At 48.1% G+C, this 23,615-nt stretch overlaps 1 protein-coding gene across 7 annotated transcripts in view; it reads right to left on the reverse strand.

The window, feature by feature from the left end:
* ANK1 (ankyrin 1) overlaps nucleotides 1-23,615 on the reverse strand; it is a 252,608-nt gene that overhangs the window by 115,398 nt on the left and 113,595 nt on the right. The window contains exon 1 of one of the 7 annotated variants that reach the window (XM_017885324.1): nucleotides 4,342-4,938. The exons of the other annotated variants lie outside the window; for them this stretch is intronic. Coding sequence (XP_017740813.1) covers nucleotides 4,342-4,380 — 39 coding nt within the window. The 5' untranslated portion in view covers nucleotides 4,381-4,938. Of the gene's footprint in view, nucleotides 1-4,341; nucleotides 4,939-23,615 lie in introns of those variants that run through there. 7 annotated transcript variants of the gene reach the window in all.

The raw sequence follows: 23,615 nt of genomic DNA on the forward strand, positions 1-23,615 counted from the left end.
GACTCTGTCTCAAAAAAAAAAAAAAAAAGTTTATGACAGACAAGCATATACATAGAGGGTAAGGGAAGCCCCATCTGGACTTGACTGAGGAAGGCTAAACCGTTTCTGTCGTTGCCATAATAGAATACTAAAATTATAATACCAACCATTGGGTCAAATGTATTACCAGCATTATATCTTTTAATTCTCATTACAACCTGTGGGTAGGTATAATTATTATCCCCATTTTAGAAGTGATGAAACTGAGATTTGGAGAGGTTAATAACTTGCCCAAGTTCTGTAGATAAACACTTGGGGTGATTCAATCCAGGGGTACCCCACTGAAGTCTATGCCTTTCCACTGCCCTTGACCCCAAGGGTGTTCTCAGCAATTTCAAGCCTGAAGGTGTCCAGGCAGCCCTGACAGGCAGGCGGCTGGGCAGGCCTGCATGCCCATGCCAATTAAACAGTTAATCCACGGCAGAGGAAAAATGCTGGGAGGTCCCACTAGGTCTGGGCTCTGTCCCTGAGCACTCTATTCAGACCAAGACAGGTCTCTAGAAAGGAACCATCTAGTTCCAGCCCTTCTTGTCACTGATGATAAAATTGAGGCCTGGGGAAGTAAAGCGACCAGCTAAGGTCACCTAGATAGTTAGCAGTGAAGTGCAACTGCTGAAGCTTGCTTGCTTTCTTTCTTTCTTTCTTTCTTTCTTTCTTTCTTTCTTTCTTTCTTTCTTTCTTTCTTTCTCTCTCTCTTTCTCTTTCTTTCTTTCTTTCTTTCTTTCTTTCTTTCTTTCTTTCTTTCTTTCTTTCTTTCTTTCTTTCTTTCTTTCTTTTTTTTTGGTCTTCTACAGACGTAGAGTAGTCAGGACTCAGCAGGATCCTCAGGGCATCTGGGAGGTGAACTACAGATAATGATGCCATGATGCCACTCCCAGTAGCAACTACACATCACTTAGTTTAATTCTACAGTGTATTTACTGGGGTCCTATTTCAAGACCAATATCCTGCCAGGATAAAGAGAGAACAATAACTCAGAATAGAGGTCCTTGCTCTCTTGATCTGAACAATCAAGTGATTGTGTTATAAAGGGGTCATATGTGCATGCATGCACCCATGGATCCATTCCATGAGTATTCATTGAGAACTTCCTAAGGGCCAGGAAATATTTCAGCTACAGAGCAAATGGCCCTTGTTGGGATGTGACACTCATCTTTACCATCGTGTTCTGCTGAGCCCCTACTGCCCATCTGTCTAGTCCAACTGCTCCAATTCAATGACCTGTCCTGGGTACATCCAACAAATGCAACAGGGCAGGAGAAGTGTCCAATGAATCCAATGTGTTCCATTCAAAATATTTACCTGAGTGCATACTGACCTGAAAAACAACAGCAACAAAATACAAACCTGACCAAGCCTCATCCATTCCCAGATTGGGAGGCCAGGAGGCCTGCTCATCCTATACAGAAAACTAACCCGCCATGTCCACAAACCCCGGTCACCAATGAGGCACTGGCACCTCTGCTGTGCACCCCACCAAAGCTGTCTTCTGGTGTCTCTTCCCCTCCTCGTCTCCAGCTTCATTTTAATTTAATTCTACCTGTGTGAGTGTTCGGGGATCTGCACACAGCAGACATTCTGCTGTGCCTGCATCCCTGCTGCCTAATCAATGTGATGTCCCTGAACTTCCTTTCAAAACAAAACAAGTTTACTTCCACAAAGCTCTCCCTAGGTTTTAAACATGCCACATAAATTGATTCACTCCCTCCTCAGAATACTGTCACAAGGCAGGTGTTTTGTTATCGCCTCTTTACAGATGAAGTGACCAAGTCACAGAAAAGTAACTTGTCCAAAGTCACACAGCTAATATGTAGTGTGGCCAAGATTTGAGTCTACGTAGCATCTTCTTAACTATTGTGCTATACTGCTTCCTGGGCCAATCATTTCCCTTCCTTCCTTTCTTTCCTTCTTTCCTTCCTTCCTTCCCTCCTTCCCTCCTTCCTTCCTTCTCTTTTTCTTTCTCTTTCTCTCTTTCTTTCTCTCTCTCTTTCTTTCTTCTTTCTCTCTCTTTCTTTCTTTCTTCTTTCTCTCTCTTTCTTTCTCCTTTCTCTTTTTTTCTTTCTCTCTCTTTCTTTCTTTTTCTTTCTTTCTCTCCTTCCTTCCTTCCTTTCTTCTTTCTTTCTTTCTTTCTTTCTTTCTTTCTTTCTTTCTTTTCTTTCTTTCTTTCTCTCTCTCTCTCTCTCTCTCTCTTTCTTTCTTTCCTTCTTTCTTTCAAGACAGGGTCTCCCTCTTTCTTCCAGAGTGGTCCCCATGGTCCCCCAGTGGTGCAATTATAGCTCACTGCAGCCTCAAAGTCCTGGGCTCCAAGAGATCCTCCTGCCTCAACACCCCTTCCCCGAATAGCTGGAACTACAGGCGTGCACCACCACACCTGGCTAATTTCTTTATTTTTTCTAGAGATAAGGTCTCCCTATGTTGCCCAGGCTGGTCTTGAACTCCTGGCCTCAAGCAATCTTCCCACCTCAGCCTCCCAAAATGTTGGGATTACAAGTATGCACCACTGTGCTGACCTAGTCATTTTTTAGTGCTCATAAGGGTCCTCTCCAGTTCAGCTCTGGCTGGAGAAAGCCTTCTGCCTGGGTTTGGAGGCTGTGCCCATGTCAGGAGGAAGGGAATGGAAGAGAAGGAAGGGAACAGAATTCTTCCTAGGAATTAAGTTATCATCAGGCCTGCTCTGAAAGGGTGGTGAATCCTGGTTACCTGAGACACCCAGACTATTATTAAACTTGCACTTCCTGAGCACATACTAATATAGCAATACATGGTGAGCGAGGGGGCTCCAGTATCCTGGGAGGGAGGGGCCGGAAACACACTGCAGAATGTCAACATGTTGTCACCCATGAGCAGGGGACGTTCGGAAACACGGGCAGGCAGACCCAGGTGAGAGAACCCCAGGGCCTCTTCACACCTTCTCTGGGGGTTGGGGTGGCCTAAGTTTTCCCTAGAACAAATCAGACTGACCTTCTCAAGATCTGTAGTACAAAATTCCTATCTAGAAAGGCGAATGGAAACTGAGCTAATATCAATTACTGTAAACAGTGATAAGGCAATACCATTTTCCCAAGGGGTCTTGTTGGAGCAAAATGCAGTTTCTTTAACACAGCCACTATCAGAGCTCTCAGGAAGAGATTCCAGGTCCTTTCCTGGGGGACCTGCAGCCCAGCCAGAAGACAGGCAGCAGCCCTGATGTGGAGCTGTCTGCTTGTGCGTGGGGGATCAGAGAGCTGCACTGGGGTATGAGGAAAGACAGCTGTCCCCAGCCAGCATACCCAGGTGGCCCTGCCTCTACTCCCTTGACGATGGAGAAACAGAGGTGAACAGTGGGCCCTAGTAAGTGTGTGTTTTATTATGTGTCTTTCCTTTTGCCTTCCAGAAAGGTGTGCTGTTACAGCTTTACAAACTGTCTCCAGACTCCCCAGTCTGACTATCATTGGCAAAAATAAAATGAACAAGTCAAAGGTGTCATTGAGGAAACAAGACGCCTGAGCGGGAGTGCTGGGCTCCCTCTTAATCTCTCAACCCGAACTCGGGACCTTGGGAAAATCCCTGGGGTTCCCTGTGCTGTCTGCACCCCTCCCTGGAGGCTGGGCAGGGTGGGCTGGGATGTCGCCAGGGAAGACCTGGCTGGGATGCGCTGCTTGGCCTCTTGATGCTGTGCTCATCCAACACCCCAAAACTCCATTTCCCCACTGCTAAAATGGGATCCTGCCAGGGAGCTGCGAGGATCGAAGGGGACAGCGGCGAAGAGCTCCAGGCTTGCCAGGGCGCCCAACAGGTCTGCCTTCCTCTGCCCCATTCATTTCCTGATACCGGGGGGCCTCCGGGCGCCTCACGTTTCTAAGTTTTAGGGGCCAGACGTGCCGCAGGCCAGGGGCCCGCCCAGCCCAAGGCCGTGCATCTCCCACCCTCTGCTGAATCTACGTGGCCAGGCTCTCCCCCTGGGGTGAGGGGACTCGGCCTCGGCCAGGGCCCGGCCCCCCTCGGGGCACTCCGGCAGCGGCTCCACGCTCCCGCCCGTGCGCCTCTCCCGGGCCGGCCACAGGTCCCGCTGCCTCCCAGCCCTGGCTCCAGCCCCTCCGCAGCCGCAGCCTTCAGGCCAGAGGAATTTTCCTCTGGATCCTGCTAGAAGCCTCGGCAGCAGAAGGGCAGCCCCGGCGCGCGAGCCCGCACCCGCCCGGGAAAGTTGGCGCCAGGGAGCCAGGCACGGAGCCACAGCCCGCAGGACGGACGCAGAGCCCCAGCCTCGGCCCGGTCCCCGCGCCCCGGCCCCGGACCGGCCACCGCGACAGCTCGTGCACTCACCGCAGGGTCTGGCCCGGACCTGCCCTGTCGCGCTGCCATCGTCCGGCGCCCGCGCTGAAATCCGAGCCCGGCTCCCGCTCCCCCTCCCGGTTATCTGCTGGGCGGCGCGGGGAGCGCCAGCAAGTTACGCGGCATCTGGCTAAAAATACAGGCGCCCTCCGCTTGCCCCGGCCCTGCCCCGGCCCTGCGCTCTCCCGCCCGCCAGCCCGCCGCTAATGGGATCTCTTCATTTTCTCTCCATGATTATGTCAGATGGGAAAGTTAATGCTAAGCGCTCTCCAGAGAGCAGGCACCTGCTGCCAAGCCCTGCGGAGGGGTTGCGCGCGGTGGCGCGGGCGGGGGTGCAGTCCCAGTGCAGGTGCCGGCCGGCGGGCGTGGGGCGGGCGTGGGGCGGGCGTCCTGCCCCTGCGGAGGGGAGGCACACACGTCCAATGGAGGTGAGGAACTCCAAGCTGCATGGCCTCCCGCCCTGCCTCCCGCCGCCCCGAATGCCCCGGTAAATGGGCCTCGGAGCCTGCCGAGACGCGGCCGGGGTGAGCTCAGCAAACTCTATTTATGCCCCATAACCGATTTGCATGTTTTGAGTTCTTCCATCGTGTCCTGAGATACCAGTTAATCAGCCTATTCCAGATTCTGCCTGAGAGCCGCCACGCGAGACGCAGCTGGGTTGCAGGAGAGCAGAGCTGTCACTCCCCGCTGCCTCCCGCACTGCTCTGACGCTGGCGGTTAACTAGCGTCACCCGAGGCTGTGTCCGTGCAGTAAGCAACCAGTGTTCTGTCCTGGGACCACCATCACCTTTTCATGCAGTCATTTCAGGGGCAGATGGCAAAACCCATGTCTGGGGTTTTGGAGAAGACTTGGGGTGACATCATCAAGAGTAGGCTCAATTCAGAGGGATGAGGGAACCGTCAGTAAAAGCAGTGTCAGGTAACTGGGCCCCTGGTAATATGGCTTGTTCAGATCATAGGTGTTTTGTATCATGAGTCGGCTTAGTGCTGGCTTCAAGTCACAGTCAAGACACAATACCAAATGCTCTTTTCCTCTCCCACTGTCCCCTGACATTGTACAGTACAGCTGTGCGTTGGTGAGGAACTAGCATGCTCAGCGCCTATTAGCTGATGGACATACTGCATTATTCCACTTAATCCTCACAGCCACCCATAAGGCAGGCAACGCTACTACAGTTGGATAAATGAATAATCTGAGCCCAGGGAGGTAATGGGTCGAGACCAAGGTCACCACTAGTAAATGGTGGGTCCAACTGGTTCGGAGCCAAACTGATCCAAAGCCCTGCCACTAGCAGCACCAGCAAGATTCCTAACAATAGTGTGCTCAGCGCCAGGAACAGATAATGTGGGGGATGATCTTGAAGGATCATAATCCCAGCACTTTAGGAGGCTGAGGCGGGAGGATTGCTTGAGGCCAGGAGTTCAAGACCAGCTTGGGCAACATAGCGAGACCCCCTGTCTCCACACACGCACACACACACACACACACACACACACACACACACACACAAATTTAAATAGCCAGGCATGGTGGCACATGCCTGTAGTCCTGGCTACTCAGGAGGCTGTGACAGGAGGATTGCCTGAGCCCAGAAGTTGGAGGCTGCAGTGAGCCATGATTGCACCACTGTTCTCCAGCCCAGGTGACAAGAGTGAGACCCTGTCTCTAAAAAAAAAAAAAAAGTTAAAAATTAAAAAAGAAGAAAATACTATGAGAGTGTGTTACAAAGCAAACCAGGTACTCTTCAAAGCCATGCAGCAATCGGCGGGCGTCCCAAGGAAGTAGGATAATCAAAGATCAAGAGAAAAAGCCAGGGTATTGCCAAAAACAGGGACCTGAAGTGTAATAATACTACTCCTCCCCATGGGGGTTAAAAAACTGGTATTTGAAGACGACAATGTGAGAATTCTCCAGGCATAAGACCCTCCACAGCACTGGGGCTGAACTTGAGTATGGGCACCCTCTGGAAGGCAGCAGCCTGTCTGGATGTAAGTCATGCAGCCCCTTCCCCCTCCGGCACACGCTGCTAAAGCCCAGCTCACCCTCCAGGTCTCTTGCCTCACGCCTCTGAAAACCACCTTCCAGATTTGCTAGAATCCTCTACACAGAGAGCTCCAATTAACAAATGATGGTTACTGGAACATCCCTGATCACAGCCCGGTGGAATATCTCAAGAGATTCTAATGCACTGTTCCAACATTAATATTTAGAGAGAGAGAGAAAATTCCCTGCTCAAATGAATAAATCATGTATACGATACTTTCAAAAACACGAATGCAATTGACTTTCACAATGAACTGAAAGAGATACTATTTTTTTAGCAACTATTTCTATTTGAGGATTAATTGACTCACTATGACTTGCACATTTAAAATGTACAATTTACTAAGTTTTGGCATATGTATATTCCTGAAACCAGGGCCACATAAGATAATGGGCATAATCACCTCCAAAAGTTTCCTCATGTCCCTTGTTATTCCCTGCCTCCTGCCAGCCAGTCCACATCCTTTTCAAGACTTGGTATGGTCTGTCTTAATTCAGACATCCTAATAGATGCACCACATGGCGAATTAAAAAAAAAAAAATTTGTAGAGAAGGGGTCTGTTGCATTTCCCCAACAACTGATAATATCAAACACCTTTTTCGGGTACTTATCTGCCATCTATATATCTTCTTATTTTTTCTTTTTCTTTTCTTTCTGTACTTTTTTTTTTTTTTTTGAGACAGAATTTTGCTCCTGTTGCCCAGGTTGGAGTGTAATGGCAAGATCTCGGCTCACTGCAAACTCCGCCTCCCAGGTTCAAGAGATTCTCCTGCCTCAGACTCCTGAGTAGCTGGGATTGCAGGCATGCGCCAACATGCCCAGCTAATTTTGTATTTTTTTAGTAGAGATGGGGTTTCTCCATGTTGTTCAGGCCGGTCTTGAACTCCTGACCTCAGGTGATCTGCCTGCCTAGGCCTCCCAGAGTGTTGGAATTACGGGGGCGTGAGCCACCACGCCCAGCCTATATATCTTCTTTGGTGATACATCTGTTCAAATCTTTTGTCTATTTTTTAATTGGAAAGTTGGTTTTCTTACTAAGTTTTCAGAGTTCTATCTATACAGAATATCTGTCTTAAAGGTGAGATAAACAGATCTTACAAGTAAAATATTCAAAGCTCAGTAGCAAAACATTTCCAGTCGCATTTTGGTACTCAGTTCTTATAATTCTTAAGCTGTGTCTTTCTTCATATTATGCAATACTGTGGGTTATATATAATCACAAAGAAAAAGATGTGATGGTCATAATGGACCAGAAGCTGAATACAACCCACAGCACTCTGAGTGTAATGGGAAAGATGCTGAAGTATTATCAGAGGACTTAAGTTCTCAGAACTGCCAAGAATTCTTGACATTAGTCATGACCTCCTTAGGGTTGAGGCTTTGAAACTTAGACAGGCGATGAGTCAGGCAAGGCCCAAGAGGAGGAGAAAGGACACAACTACAAACATGTTGCTCAGTGAGGCCTGAGGTTAAAGGAGTTGAGATGATAAAGCTAAGGGAGAGAGCCCTTGAAACATAAATTCCAGCACTGCAGCCTGAAATGCCACAGTGGAGCTAATTATATGGTACCAATTCCTAGGTGTGGTCCCTGCCACTGGGACTGAATTCTAAATATCTCCCAGGCAGAAACAGCTTGGTTCTCATATTCCAAATTCCCAGTCCCTCTCCCTTGCTTTCCCCACCTACTCCTCTATGTGACTGGCACAGTGCTGGGCAGTGCTAAACACAGTGATTACTGACTGGTGTTAGAAGAATGATGTCCCCACCACTTCCATGAGTCATAAAGAAACTGTAAGTCTTGGGATTCAGTTGCTATGGAAAAGATTTAGATTCCACAGAAAGAACTTTCCAGCTATAAGAGATATGTGACTTGATAGAACTCATTAGTCAGAAAGGGGTTAATCTTTGCAGGAGATCCTTCAGGATGGCAGGAAAAAAAAAAATAACCTCAACATTTGATCTGGCATATAGACCACTCAGTAAGCTGTATGACTTGAAAGGGTCTTTTTGGGTTCTAGGGATTCAGAAAGCTAAACTATTGTTCTTTTCCCCATAACTGACTGTCCCCTCAACCTTCCCTCACAACCACACCCTTAGACCACAAATAATTATCCTGCTTCTCCATCTCCATTTTGTTCATACTTCAAGGCTGCACATTTTAATGTAGGCATTTAGTGTGCTAAGATCTGCCGGTGAGATCAAAACAAACCACCAGAAAGGAATTGATGGGCTGAAGAGAAGGCTAAAGACTCTTGGCAGACATAGACCACTGTTCTAGCCTGTAGCTTCATGGAGTCTTCAGGCTTTTCCCATCTTGCTAAATATTTTACTGACTGTCTCCTTGCAGGTCTCTCTGCGGACAAGCATAATGAAACGCTGGAGGCCTCGCCTTTGGGGTTCTGTCCTCTGGGCCACATGCAGCTATGCCAAGTGGGGATGATGTGAGAGAGAAGAAAGGGAAGAAATAGACTGTGCAGCACTTAAATCCCCAGCTTGCTCCTGGCTTGATGTGGTAGGCTGTTCTCGGTGTAGACAGGGACTCTGGGACACTTGACGGGCTGCTGCTGCTGTCAGTTCCTGCAGGGATTTCATGAGCCGGAAGAACACAAGCCTGCAGCAAAGAATCCCATGCGAGTGGGATTCTTAGGCGACTCTGCCTCCCCAGGATGATTTGGGAGAACAGGTCCAGGCTGCTTCAAATGGTGGCCAGTCGGAGACTTGAGGTGGCTGCTCTCTACAGGGACATCAGAGCTGAGATCAGGGCAGCCCCAGGATTCGAGAGAAGGGCGTCCTGGCAGCTCAGGCCCTGTAGCAATGACCATCCCGCTTAACCCTCCTATTCAATCAACTCAAACCCAGAACTCAATAGCAACAACACTATTTGCTTTCTGGACAGCCTCTTAAGAGACTCTAAATCAGTAGAGCTGTGCAGCTTTTGATAAAGGAAATAACTTTTCTGAGCGTTGATTTCTACATCAGTAAAATGAAAATAGCTTCACCCATCTCTCCAATATTGGGGGATAATGTAAAATGCCGACCACCATTTCCGGCACACGGTAAGTGTTCCATCAATGACAGCTGACCCTCTTTTTTCCTCCTCCCCTCCATTTCTTCTCAACTAAAGCTTTTGTCAAAGGTTAACATCTCCCCCAGAGGTGTGGGGTGTCACTGATATCACCTCAACACTGGAAAATCGAGGCCTCATCACTGATTACCCAGGGTCAAACACCCATGGCCGAAATCAGGACCCCAAGAAATCTCAAAGCTCTGCCCTGCACCCAGACCTCTTGGGCTTACAATGCACCCTTTTCAATGCCCATATTCTCTGCAGCAAAGAAACAATGTGTGGACTCAGTTGTGCCCCCATGCTCCCTGTCCGCAGCTGCCCTTGCAGTGTCCTGCCGCTGGCTGTGGCCCGCTGACCCGTTCAGCTCTCCTTCTGACCCTCCTTCCATCTGTTCCATCCCCACCCACCCAAGGAGCCACCCCTGTTCCTAGAGACTCTGGGCACCACCGATAAGGGTGGGTACCAGGAACTCCACCCTTTACTGAGAAAGGCAGGCTGGTTTATCGCCACTCAGACCCAGCCAGCGACCACCCTGGGGAGTGTGTCAGCCACCAGGAGCATCGCTGTCAGGGAAATGTTATTAACTAGGAAGGAACTTTACAGACTGTTCCACACAAATGTCACATTGAATTGAATCAGAAATCCAACCTGACCCCCTCCAAACCTGGTCATTCCTTCTTAACCTTGATGGCAGTGACAGAAGAAAGGGAGAGGGGAATGGAGTCTTGGTTGTTTTTCTATTTAACTTTGTGTGGGGAGTGCCCAGTGGTCAATTAAGGTACCCTGGGCACCCAGCCTGGCTGGAGTAAGGGATGGCAAGTGCGGGGGTCTATTTAGGGAGGTGATCAGAGCCCAGATCAGGCCCCACAGAGTTGGCACCGATCTCCATCATGTTCTTTTTAAGAGGGTTGGCAGCCCTAGAGTCTATTTTTAAACCCATGAGAAAGGTGCTGTGTGGATTCCAAAAAGGGCCAACATTAAACCCGAGATCCCTGGAGGAGGGAGGGAAGCGGGGAGGCACAGCTGAACCTAAGATTTTCTCTTCACACACACAGGGGTTCCCCTTATTCCTGGGATCAGATATTGACAGTCCTTCCAAAGGGATCTCTTGGGTTACAGGCCCACTCTTTGGCACGGCTTTGGTGGAATTTGACTCCTAATGAGCTCGTGAGTTGGAAAAGGGTTTGCACACTAGGTCTATTTTTCAGAATTGAGATTTTTTTTAAACCCCCTACCCCAGTGTGAAAAAATCCATGTGCTTTTATATATCTGGCATCTCCCCCTTCTTCCTATTTTCAAATCATATGCTCTGGAACCCCGGCTCCTTCCTGCATGCACTGCAGAGCCCACAGCCAAGAATTTACAACAGAAAGACCCCAAAAGTCTAAGTTTCCCATGGCCATAGTGCCCAGCGCCCCAGAAACCCAGTCACGGTGCTGGAGGAGGATGGGGAGTGGACCCAAGTGGCAAGCCTGCGGGAGACAGGATTATTTTACCAATAGTGAGAAATAAACAGGCATCCAAACGCCACTGTTTCCCATCAAATAACCAGATGAAGCGAACAGAATGTTTTATGTACAATAACAAATTTCAGCTCCAGTATCTGTGTCTCTTTTTGGATAAGAAATAGAACCAGAATTCCTAAAGAACAAAATGCCTTGAGATTAAGCAAATGCTTCTGCTGAACAGTTCTGGGACCACCAAGGACTCCCTGGGCAGGGAAGTAGGAGATGAGGTCTCTTCTCATCTCCGCCCAACTCAGAATCCCCAAGTCTAGCACAGAAGCAGCACTCAATACATGTTTCCTGAGCGGAACACGATGCAGTTATGTGCCCCATGTCAACCAGATAGGAGCTCCCGTCAGGCATGCTCAAAACAACAGACATGAGTTTAAGCACAATGCTGGCCACACAACAGGGGCTCAATAAACGTTAGCTGGATTGGAATCCAGTCAATTCAGATTTCTAAATGAATCAGATATTCGGGGCTGGTTGACTAAACTGTCCATGCCCCCATGTGCTGTTATGGCCCCTGTAGAAACAGCCTTGGGACCACTGTCCTCTTCTAGGCAGAGAAGTTTCAGGTGCTTCCCATCCCAGACCCAGGGCCGTGTTGCAGAAAAAAGCCTTCACACCCCAACCTGCCCTATTCATCCTTTCCCCACAATCTCCATTAGTCCTAAATTGCCAGTCACGCCCAAGAGAGCAATTCTGTTTCTTCAGTCCCAAGGCAGCGAAGCAGACAGCTCTTCAATAGTTTACATCTTTCTGCTGAGAATGGGAAGATGTTGGGGTGTCACGTGGGTGCCTAAATAGAATTCCAAGTGCACCTACATCACCAAGAGCCCTGGCCCATGCCACAGAGCATGCCACATTTCCCCACTGTGCAAGGAATGGGCTGCATTTAGAACTGACACTTCAGAACATATTGCCGACTGGGGAGCCGAGACTAGAGTGGGAATTACACACATTTTGGAAAACGTGGATGAGCACCACTGCCAGAACAGGCCCATTTACTAAACTACCTTCAGTGTTTCCAAACATTAGGGAAACCTTCCTCGGCAGCCTGCTGGTATGCGGGGAGGAGGAGCACATACCGGAGAAACTGCAAAATCAAACTCACTGGGACGGTGCTAATAGGGAAATTAGGGACTCCTTTTTTTTCAAATTGCCAAACAGGCTTAAGTACTGGCAGTGAACCCCATGGCTCCAGAGTTTCTGAAGGATGCCCAGGGGTTGGACAGCCCTGCATGGCACGCTCACCCTCAGCAATGAAGAAAGGTTCCCACCCTTCCTTAGAAATGCAACTTTGCCTGATATGAGCTGCCATCTGGAGCAGGCAGGGCCAACCAGGGGGTCCCCTGAGGCTTCTCCTTTATTTAAACAATTCATCCCAAGGGACACAGCCAGATGGGTGGCCCATTGCCAGCCAGAGAGACCTGCCCAAGATTCCAGAGGGGTTTGTGATCCTGGAATTTGGGGTCTGTACCCCTAGAGTTTGTTCAGCCTCTGGAGCAAGGCTTTCCCTGCTTGGAGAAGGTAGCCTTGAACCATCCACTGGGAACTGGGCCTGGAAGGCCCCATCCACATCCTCTAGCCCATGATGATTCACCACAGAGACCATGAGATACAGAATTAAGAGCAGGAAGGGGGAACCGATTTGAAGACAATAATAATAATAAAGCTACAGTCAGCAAGGCATGGTGACTTACGCCTGTAATCCCAGCACTTTGGGAGGCTAAGGCAAGAAGATCACTTGAGGCAGGAATTTGAGACCAACCTGGGCAACATAGCAAGATCTCTGTTTCTCTATACACACAAAAAAATTTAAATTAGCCATACATGATGGTGCGCATCTGTAGTCCCAGCTACCCGGGAGGCTGAGGTGGGAAAATCGCTTGAGGCCAGAGTTCAAGGCTGCAGTGAGCTATGATCCTGCCATGACACTCTAGCCTGGGCAACAGAGTGAGACCTTATTTCTAATAATAACAGTAATAATAATAATAGCTACAACGTGTGAGCCAAGTATTGTTCAAAGCATGTTAGATGTGTTAACACATTTAACCCTCACAACCACCCTATGAGTTAGCAACTATTATTATTCCCATTTCACAGAAGTAGCTAAGGCACAAAAACATTAAGTCATTTGTCCAGAGTCCCCCAGGAGTAACATGATGCCTGGGGCAGCGCATGGAACACAGCAGAGGGACTGACCCTGGGCTTTGCACCATCCTGCAACCCAAGGTATTTTTAGGGTAGAGGGGAAAACTGAAATTCAATATTCTCCAGTAAGAGTTGCTCAGTCTTGGAAATCTGGGTGCAACTGGGGCATCTTTAATAATTTGGCCATTATCTCTATTCAGAAAAGATGCCAGCCACCAATCACCATCACGTTCAATGCAGAAATGTGAGGTATCTGTTTCCATGAACTAGGCCCTCCAGGGTTTAAAGAGGGGGGAATCTGTCCTTTACAAGAGCCATAGAGAAATGGGGAGACCTTGAATCAATAATCCCAGCCTCTCCAATCGAGTTCTCTAGAATTACAACAGTAACATCATCAGGTAACCTCCATTGCACACTTCTGAACCAAGAGAAAGAAGCTCCAGGAGCTGGTGCTAGGCCTTCCCAGCTGGCCCAGAATGATCCTAAACTCCAAGAAAGGATAATGAGGTAGACCAAGCCCGGGGGACCCTCTGCTGTAAAACCCACTTACTCGTCATCATTGGGACCCTGCTGATAAGGGGTGGCTTCCACTGGCTAAATGCTGACTGCAGAGGTTTCCCTTCTCTTCCCAGAGCCAAAACATTGCAATTAAACCCAATTAAATTATTAACTGGCCTACCTGTGCCTCCTGAATTTTTCCATTTGTACAACTTAACAACAGGAAGACAGGCTCCTTCCTCCAAGACGCACTTAAACTCCTTTCAACAGGGTGCTTAGCAGCTACCACTGGAAAACACCTTGGAATCAGCCCTCAACTTCCTAGTCCTGTTTTCTCTTTACTACCAAGGCAACAAGAGCAGGTGCCACACATAGTACTTCACATGGGGCTCATCGTATTATTTTAATAATTGAAGAGGGACCATTATCTTTCTATTTAATCCTCTTATGAATTCTGGCTGGCTGCTCTTTCAGGTATCTTTTCATACAGTATTTATATCACCCTTTTTATAACTATTTAAATTTAAAAGGTGAGGAAATAAGCTCTAAACTGTCAACCACAGCTTCATTTCTTTCTATGTTGCTTATCTGCAGAAAACCCTGCCCACCACAGGGGAATCCTAAGGTATGTGTCTAATCTGGATATTTCTTATCTGCACAATATTGAAGGGTATCTAGAGGGCCTCCTCTTAAAGCCTTGGCTTCATGTCTTTTTAAAGAATTACGGCCAGGTGCAGTGGCTCACACCTGTAATCCCAGCACTTTGCAAGGCTGAGGCGGGTGGATCACCTGAGGTCAGGAATTTGAGACCAGCCTGGCCAACATGGTGAAACCCTGTCTCTACTAAAAATACAAAAATTAGCTGGGCATGGTGGCGTGCACCTATAATCCCACCTACCCAGGAGGCTGAGGCAGGAAAATCACTGGAACCCAGAGGCAGAGGCTGCAGTGAGCTGAGATCACGGCACTGCACTCCAGCCTGGGCTCTGGGTGACACAGCAAGACTCTGTCTCAAACAACAACAGCAACAACGTTATGGCTGTGTCGGCAACGTTCTTTCCACCTCTACAGTTGCATGAATTTGTGAAGTGAAGACCTCATTTCTACTCTAACATCAGTGCTGAAGTCCACTTTCATAAGCTCCTTTTCAAAGTGACCTGTCTCAACACCCGTGACCTTGACCTCCTGAATAAAGGGATGTCAAGTGTTAGAGAAAGAATGAAAAATGCACAGTGAATCAAGCATCACACAAAAACAGCCAACGCATCATTTCTGGAATGACTGAGCTTTAGTCTTCAGAGAGAGACATTTCCAGGATTTCTGAAATAAGATACCAAGATGCCAATCAACATTTCCGAAGGAAAATCATTGCCAATATCCATATCCACCTCTAGTGCCTCAAGTGCTTTTCGGGTCAGAGTCACAGAGATAAAGTCTCAATGCAAAAATTCGATGGGACTAGATAGATAGGCTTTTTCCTCATTCATTTATTCTTTCACTCAAATGTGAACTGTTGAATTGCATTGTACAATCTGAGCACCCAGTGGTAGACACAAAAAAAGTAAATGCTGTTTGGTTGCTACTCTTGGAAAGACTGCAAACTAATAGAGGTGAAAGATAGAGTTCTATGAAAAATAGGACAATAAAAGGGTTTCATACTCAGTAAAATAATAGCTCAAGAGATGCCCCAAGACAGTGTACAATTAAATACCAAATGAGAGGTTGCAACACGAACCGCCAGGAGTTCAAGGGAGTGGCTGAGATCAGAGAGAGCTACAGCTCTGGGGGCATCTTTGATGGAGCAGTGAGAATTGAACAGAATCTTCAAAGACTGCCAGGTTTTAGGAAGTCGTGGGGATCTATTTTAACACCACCAATGCTTTTTTGAAGGCCACTGTGTTCCAGAATCTTCTTGATTATAAAAGATAATCAGAGAACACAGGCTTCCTGACCTCCTGGAGAGAACATGTAGATCTAGAACCAAACGCTTGAAAATTAAAACATATATGTTAGACGACAACATAAATATGCCTACTGTAGGAAGCTGTGTGAATGTTATGTAAAGGAATGATTCGTTGCTAATGATTGTATAGCCTTTACAGCCTAGTCTCCTGTCGTGAGGCTGGAGGGAGTTTCCATCCCTCACAAAGATTTTATACAAAGAGGAAAATAAAGTAATGATTTTTAGATTTATTCAGTCATTTAAAAATTATGTGTGTGCCTGTGGAGGGGCCAGGCCTTGTTTAGGATCCGACACTGAACAGACAGGCAGGAATCCTGTGCACACAGAGCTGACATTCCTATAGGAGGGAGGAGAGAGAGACAGATGAGCAGTAAGATCTATTTATCCCACAGGGAAGTGGTGAGTGCTAAGAAGAAAATCAAACGTGGAGTGGGGATGGAGAGGGCTGTGGGGTGCGGTGACCGATGGTGTTCTGTCCCTGAGGCCTTTCTGAGGAAGTGACACTTGGGGAGCTGGATGCAGGCGGGGATAAGGCCGCAGTACCTGGACATGCCCAGGTTGTGACAGGTAAGCTCCATGCAGTGGGAGACCACTCTAGTGCCCCACCCCATCCCTCTCCTATCCCTGAGATATGCCCCTTGCTTGATCTGGAATGTCCTTCTCTACACCTACAGATGTTAGGCAACTTTTTTTTTCCTTTTTCTCACTCCGTTGCCCAGGCTGGAGTCCAGTGGCACAATCATATCTCACTGCAGCCTGGAACTCCTGGGCTCAAGTGGGCCTTCCACTTCAGCCTCCCAAGGAGGTGGGACTACAGGTGAGCACCACCACACCTGGCTAATGTTTTTCATTTAGTTTTTGTTGAGATGAGGATCTCACTATGCTGCCCAGGATGGTCTCAAACTCCTGGCCTCAAGTGATCCTCTTGCCTTAGGTTCCCAACGTACTGGAATTACAGGCATGAGCCACTGTGCTCAGTCTTTAGTTTGATGCCCATGGGACAAGCAGTTAGAGGCACTGGTGGAGGAACGAAAAGAAGAAAGAAAAGACAGGAATCGATAGCATTTAGGAGGTGCTGGGTACTGCTCTAAGCATTTTACAAGTGTTCACCCACTGAACCCCCACAGCAACTTTATAAAGCAGGTTTTCTACTTATCCTGATTTTACAAGTGGAAAACAGGGCACAGAGAGGTTGAAAAACTTGCCCAAGGTCACACAGCAGAGAAGTGGCGGGGGTGGGATTTGAACTCAGCAACCGGAGCCAAGTCGGCCCCCACAAGCGTTCTGCTCTTGTGCCTCAAAGATGCCTGTGCAACAACAGGAAGCTCAGGAACTCTGAGGAAGTAATTAGTAAGAGAGACATGGGATCTGGCTGGGAAAGCCATGAGAGAGACTCTAGGGAGGTTCTTGGTTCTCCATCGACAGCTTTTGCTACAGAGCACAGTAGCACAGTTCAGCTTTTGCTACAGAGCACAGTTCAGGCCACTAACTCTAATTAGTGTTTTGCATTTGCCAAGTGCCTACCCTGTGCTGAGGCCAATGGAAGGATGCTGAAGTCAATGACAGCTGACATAGTCCTCCCAGGGCCTCCCTGGGGACTCACCTGGGAGGCAACTGGTCAATCGGACCAGAGAGTTGGCCTGGGTTCATTTCTTTTAGAATTTTTTTTAGAGATGGAGTCTTGCTATGCTGCTCAGTCTGGTCTTGAACTCCTGGGTTCCAGCAATCCGCCCACCTCGGCCACCAAAAGAGCTGGGAATACTGGCATGAGACACCGCACCCAGCCTCTTCTCGATTTTTGACCAATAACTTTCCATTATTTCCTCTTAGACTCCAGTTGAATTCATGAATAGCATTAACATTTTTCAAATGCCCGTAGGAGTTTGTTGAATTAACCTGAGTGACTCACCAGAGAGCCTTCAGCTTATTCTCCTCCTCTCTGGGGGGTGAGACATTCTCCTCTGCCCACCCAGGGGGTGGGGATGGGAGGGGACACTTCTCCCTTAGTAGATTCTTCCCTCCGTAGTGGGTCGATGTGTCTCAGACACCAAGGGTCAGGGTGTTCCTGGAGTCTGAGGCCTCGGTGGCGCTGGCTGCCAAGGGAATGTGTGTTCTGTGGGCCACCCAGAGGGAACATGTGTGCACATGTGTGTGCATGCATGTGTGTGCACAAGTGCCTGTGTGTGCACGTGTGTGTGTATGCATGTGTATGTGTATGCACAAGTACGTGTATGCACAAGTACGTGCATGTATGAGTTTGTATTTGTGTATATATGTTCATACGTGTGTGTGTCTGTGCATGCATGCATGGATGTGTGTGTATGTGTGTGTGCATATATCAAGGCAACTTGAGACAAGGAAACCAAGAGTGGGTCCCAAGGGGTTAGTGTCTGGGGCTGGGGGCAGGGTTGGGGGAGAGGATGACAAGGAGGATGCAGCTGGGGATGGGGAGAGAATATACTACAAAAAGAAATCAAGAGTGGTTCTGGCATTTAAATTTCTAATCTCTTCTCACTAGAAGGCTTGTAAAATATCTAACCAGAAGTGCTCAAGAGAAACATCTCTGCCTAGTTCTTTTACATTTGTGGAAAGTCTCCCTCTCTGGAAAACAGTCACCACTTTCTGTTTTCACTGGGGACTCCATTTGGAAGGCTGTAGAGAAGAGCTGAAAGCCAACAGAAGGTCTTGCTGGTGATGTGAAGTGGGGTCCATCTGTGGCCCATGCACGCCAAAGCCTCTCCAGCCACCTCAATCTCCCGGCCCTCAGCAGTTTCTCTAAAAGGTGGCAAGCTCTGGACCACACACAAGCCTACCAGCTAGGACTCCCTGCTGAGCAGCCATTCCCCAACTGGATAGGGCCACCATGCCGGCCAATTCCAAGACATGCCTTTTAGGCAGAATTCACGAGAATCTGTTCTCGCCCCAGCACAGCTATGCACAGTGCCTGTTGCGTGGGTACCACGTCCATAGACCACCTTCCTAGGCCCTCTCACTGTATTTCCACCACCCTGCCCTCCCTTCTGCAGTCATCTACCACACTACTGTTGTCTTCTGCAGAGGAATAAACACACCTCAGTCCCCATCCCAGTAAGAGCAGAAGGCATGACAGAAGTGGCACCAGAGACCACATCCCCTGTGGTCTGGGCCAGTCCATTCCACAGTCGCCCCACTGGAGTCTGCACAGATGGCTCCTCCCTGTCCTTCATGGGAAGGGATGGAGCTGAGAGCCGAGACCAGCAATCAACAGAGCCAGAGGAGCACAGACCCTGCCCCAGGGTTGTGACCCAGGGCCAGGAGGGAGGCAGAGGCTCTCCAAGGCCAAGAGGGCTGGGGGCAGAGGTCAGTTTCAGGGTCCATCCCGGGGGCTGGGGCTAGGAGAGGGTGGAGAGCACACTGAGTGAGGGCTGGGGGTCTCCACTGCTGGCGGCTCCCCAGCTGCCTCACAGCTAAGGGTCTACGTCACAGTCAGGAACAGAGTGCCAAGAAACACCCCCAGCCAAACTGGGAATGGAGCTAAGTAAACCCAGGGATTTAAATAACTGGGATTTGTAAAGGCTAGGCACAAAACGGGGGTTTGTGACAATGTGCAGAGCCCTCCATCTAGCGGAAACATTGCTTATGTGCTTGACACCAGCTCCATCTCACTTGGGCCGGGGGCCCTTCAGCAAGGGTTCCTGCTGCCACACCCCCTGCCATGGGGCCATCTGATGGAAAAAATAACTGAATATTTCCATAGAGAGCTTTCAAACCAAACATGCAAACTCACAAGGCCAAAACGCAGGGCCAAGAAGAAAACGCAGGGGCTTGCTGCAGAGGAGCCCACCGTGTCGAGTGAGGCTTTGCCTGGCATTTCTTGGATAGGTATTTCAAACAGGGGGAGTAAAGCTGCCCTTCTGCGAGTCCCTTAATGTCACCCTCTGTGTCTCCTTTTATCTATTTGCCGCTAAGCAGCAAGCCACTGAACCATTCCGCTCCCCAGTTTCCTCCCCAAAATAAGATCTTATTTCCCAGAGGGAGCAGCATAGGAACTGAGTCAGCCCTGCATCTAACAAGTCTTCCCCTAAACATTGTAGGGCCCTCCTTGCTCCAGGTACTTCCTGACACCCAGGAAGGACGGGGCCGCCTGTTGAGAACCGTCTCAGGGGGTCTTAGATTCTTGGTGACTTGAATTCTAAGCATTTTATTTGAATTGAAATACATCACATTGTATACATCAATGTTTACTTCATCTTATGCATTTGGAGTTAGAGCCTCTCTAATCACCTAGCAAATCCAAGTAAACAAGGTGTAAATCTGGATCCCAAATTAGATGAAAATATTCCATCCTATTCAGCTTATCAAATTTCAAGTATTTCATTAACTTGATCATTAGATGCTAGCTGATCAGAAAGTCCCAAGATTTCTAACTACTATAATCTAAATGGTATAGGCGTTTCTAAAATATCCACACTGAAAAAAGCTCCTTTGCTCATCCAAATCCATTTCATCTGATTGAATGATTTTCTCATTTCCACAGAGAGCTGTTAAACCAGCCATGCAAACTATCAAAGCTACACAGGCCCAGGAGGAGGAAGAAATTAGACAACATTCAAATAAGTCAATTCTTAGCAAAGTAATGGTGCACCTAATTAATTGAATGCAGTGCATGGGATTTCTGTGAACCAAGTCCTATTTCCTCTGAGAGCTGTCTAACTGGTAATCCAGTCATCGAAGGAGATCGTTTTGAAGGTCTCCCAAGTCCTACTCCTGGTACATGCAACTGTCCCTCCTCCAAAATTATTCACAAGACTCTGTTCAAATACTTCCCTCTTCAGAGAATTCTAATTTTTGGAAAGTTCTTTCTCATCTCAAGTTGAAATCTGCTTTCCTGTGACTTCTACCCCACCCTTTCCCAGGTTCTTCCCTGGAGCACCAAGGAGTGAATCTCTACTCTCGCTGGTAGCAACCTGGTGACAAATCTGGACTTTTTTCAGCCTTTTCAGTACTCTCTTTTCCTCTGTTCCTCCAAGGTTTCTCCCAGGCATGGAGAAAGACCCTTTTCCTCATTGAACCCCTGCTTATGTTCACCCAACAATCAAGGTCTCTCCAATAAAGGAAAATCTGAATGCCATCCTCTTAATGAAAACTGACACTGCATTTCCCAAAGTGTGTTCCCAGGAACACCAGCCCTGTGTAATGTCACCCACACCAATCCAAAGGGTGCTCTGGGTAAGTAAATGTGGACAATGCAAACCTTATCCTTAAAGAGTCACAAACCAAGGAAGTATATTAAAGCCCTGAGCAGGGCCAGGTATGGTGGCTCATACCTTTAATTCCAGCACTTTAGGAGGCTGAAGTGGGAGGATCACTTGAGGCCAGGAGTTTGCCACCAGCCTGGGCAACATAGCAAGACTCTGTCTCTAAAACAATTGTTTTAATGAGCTGGGCATGGTGGTATGCACCTATAGTCCCAGCTACGGGAGAATCACTTGAGCCCAGGAGATAGAGGCTGCAGTGGGCTATGATTGCATCACTGCACTCTGGCCTAGGCAGCCTTGGTGGCATCACAAGATCCTACCCAAAAAAAAAAAAAAAAAAAAAAAAAAAAAAAAAAAAAAGGTGTAAGCATTCTTGGAGAAACTGATGAACAGTGTTTAAGCCAAGATTCCATAATCACATTTGACTCTAAAACTCTTTATTTCCCCCATATAACAAACACGCTTTGGAAAAGGATGCTTATTTTCACTCTGACCGAGCTTTTAACATTTCACTATATTTCTCTACCCCACTCTCTCACCCTCACCCTCTCTATCCCATTCCCCACTCTTAGCCTCCTGGTCCCCAGGAACTAACACCATCAAAACAAAGAACTTTAATGCAATAGTTCTCAGTATTTAGTGAATGCCGTCTTAAAGCAAAGCATCCTTTTGGGATACAATTAATCAATTCCCTAATTTTCTGGCTTTGTACATGTGAACATTAGTATATTAAGTTTTCACTCCTTCAATGAGATCTGTAATACAATTCAGTGCTACCACCTACCACAAGGGCATTTTTCAGGTAATTGATGTTTGTCACTAAATTCGCTGACAAATATGAAAGGCAAGGAGAAAACCAGGAACATTTTGGACACTTTTTAGCATGCAAGTATATCTAAATCTACTCAGTTGAAGCTTTTTTTTTTTTTTTTTTTTGCTTTCCACAAATGTTTTAGCTATAATATTTTCATATGCACTTGGGAGCTAATTACTCAAAGAAACCTCATGGTGAAGGTTTTGCAAATTAAACAAACATCCTGCAATGCACCTGGGCTTTGAGTCTTGATGCGTACACAGTTTTTAAGGTGGTTTTGTTTTTGGTTTTCTGAGTTCAGAAGAAAACCCTGTACATAGTGGAACGAACTATGTTCTTTCAACAAATCAGGGTTTCTTGAAGGAATGGGCAAAGCAGGTGATACAAAGTTTCCAAAAGATGGGCCTCCCCTGGGGTCACACATGTGGTCAGCGGGCTTCCAAGGGTCCCATCTGAAATGCCTCACAGGACCTGGAGAAGCGACGCTGGGCTTTGCCAGCCCTCGAGCCCCAGCTTCTTCTCTTGAGTCTCCTGTTTCTGCCCCTCAAACGAAAGCAGAATGAGACTGGGCATGATGGCTCACTCCTATAATCCCAGCAGTTTGGCATGCCAAGGCAAGAGGGTCACTTGAGTCCAGGAGTTCAAGACCAGCCTGGGCAACATAGCAAGACCTCTTCTCTACAAAAAATGTTTAAAAAATTACCCAGGGGTGTGGTGCATGACTATGGTCCTGGCTACTCGAAGGCTGATGCGGGAGGATGACTTGAGCCCAGGAGTTCAAGGTTACAGTGAGCTATGATCACACCACTGCACTCCAGTCTGGGTGACAGAGCAAGTCCCTGTCTCTAAAAGCAATTAATTAGATAATAAAACCACATGAAGCAGAATGATTTTGTGATTAAGGACTGACTCTGAGGCCAGCTTGCCTGGCTTCCTGTCCTAGTCCGCAGCTGTCTAGCTATGGAGAGGTGAGTAAAGCAATCTCTCTGTGCCTCAGTGTCCTTATCTGTAGCCTGCAGTGACCTCACGGGATAACTATGGGGATGAAATGCGCTCCTGCTTGCATGGTTCTTCAATGAGGCTTGGCTGGGGTCCGACCTTCCCCTCTTCTGGGTGTGGTCACTCCAGTCCCAACCACTGCTGCCCCTGCTCGCTGCGCATCCCTGAGGTGGGGTCTTCATCACTTCCGGTCTGGGCCTTCCTGCAGGCGCTGCCGAATTGATCTTGGTATCCAGGCTTCCTTCCTTTCCAGATCGCGCACTGCCAAGGGTCCTCCCGCTCAGAGTCGTCCATTGCTCCTTGGTGTTTTCCAGACCCTTTAAACACTCCAGCGGAGCCTTGCCCAGCCCTTCTGGGTCCACTTGGCAGCGGAGTGTCGGAGCTGACCTCACGCTTTCCGCACTGCCGGGCAGCGTTGCCATCAGCCGTACTCTCCGCCTGGGAGCCCTCCTGCGTCCCTTCTCCCTGCACGCTGGAGTGTCCCTTACAGCCAACTTAAAGGCGCCTCCCCGCGGATCATCCCTATTCCCTCCTTTGCAGTTTTCTCTCAAAGCGTTGTACCTCTTGTAGCAGGTTCCTTTTGGCAGCGTTTGTGGTCGAGGCACAGCCCATCTCCCCTTCCAGGCTCTTAAGTGCTTTTCAGAGAAACCACCACAGACACTGAAAGAAGAGGAGGAGCTCGCGTCTTGCCAGGGGCCAGGAATTAGGAACATCTCAGAGGGTGGGCTCCCTGTAGGAGGCAGGGCTGGAGGGGCCTCTACAGGCAGCCCTGCATGCTGCCCCTGAGCCCTGAGAGAACCCAGGGGACCCTGTAGACAGGCTCTGCCCAGGTCACAGTCATAATAATGCCCCTGAAGAGAAAGCATCTTTATTGGTAAAGAAATAAAATTAGATGCAAACAAGCAAAGCAAAGATCTTTCTTTTTTTTTTTTTTTTTTTTTTTTTTTTTTTTTTTTTTTTTTTTTTTTTTAATTCTCGTG

The sequence above is a fragment of the Rhinopithecus bieti genome, unplaced genomic scaffold, assembly GCF_001698545.2.
Source record: "Rhinopithecus bieti isolate Rb0 unplaced genomic scaffold, ASM169854v2 scaffold_13689, whole genome shotgun sequence".
Classification (NCBI taxonomy): Eukaryota; Metazoa; Chordata; class Mammalia; order Primates; family Cercopithecidae; genus Rhinopithecus; species Rhinopithecus bieti.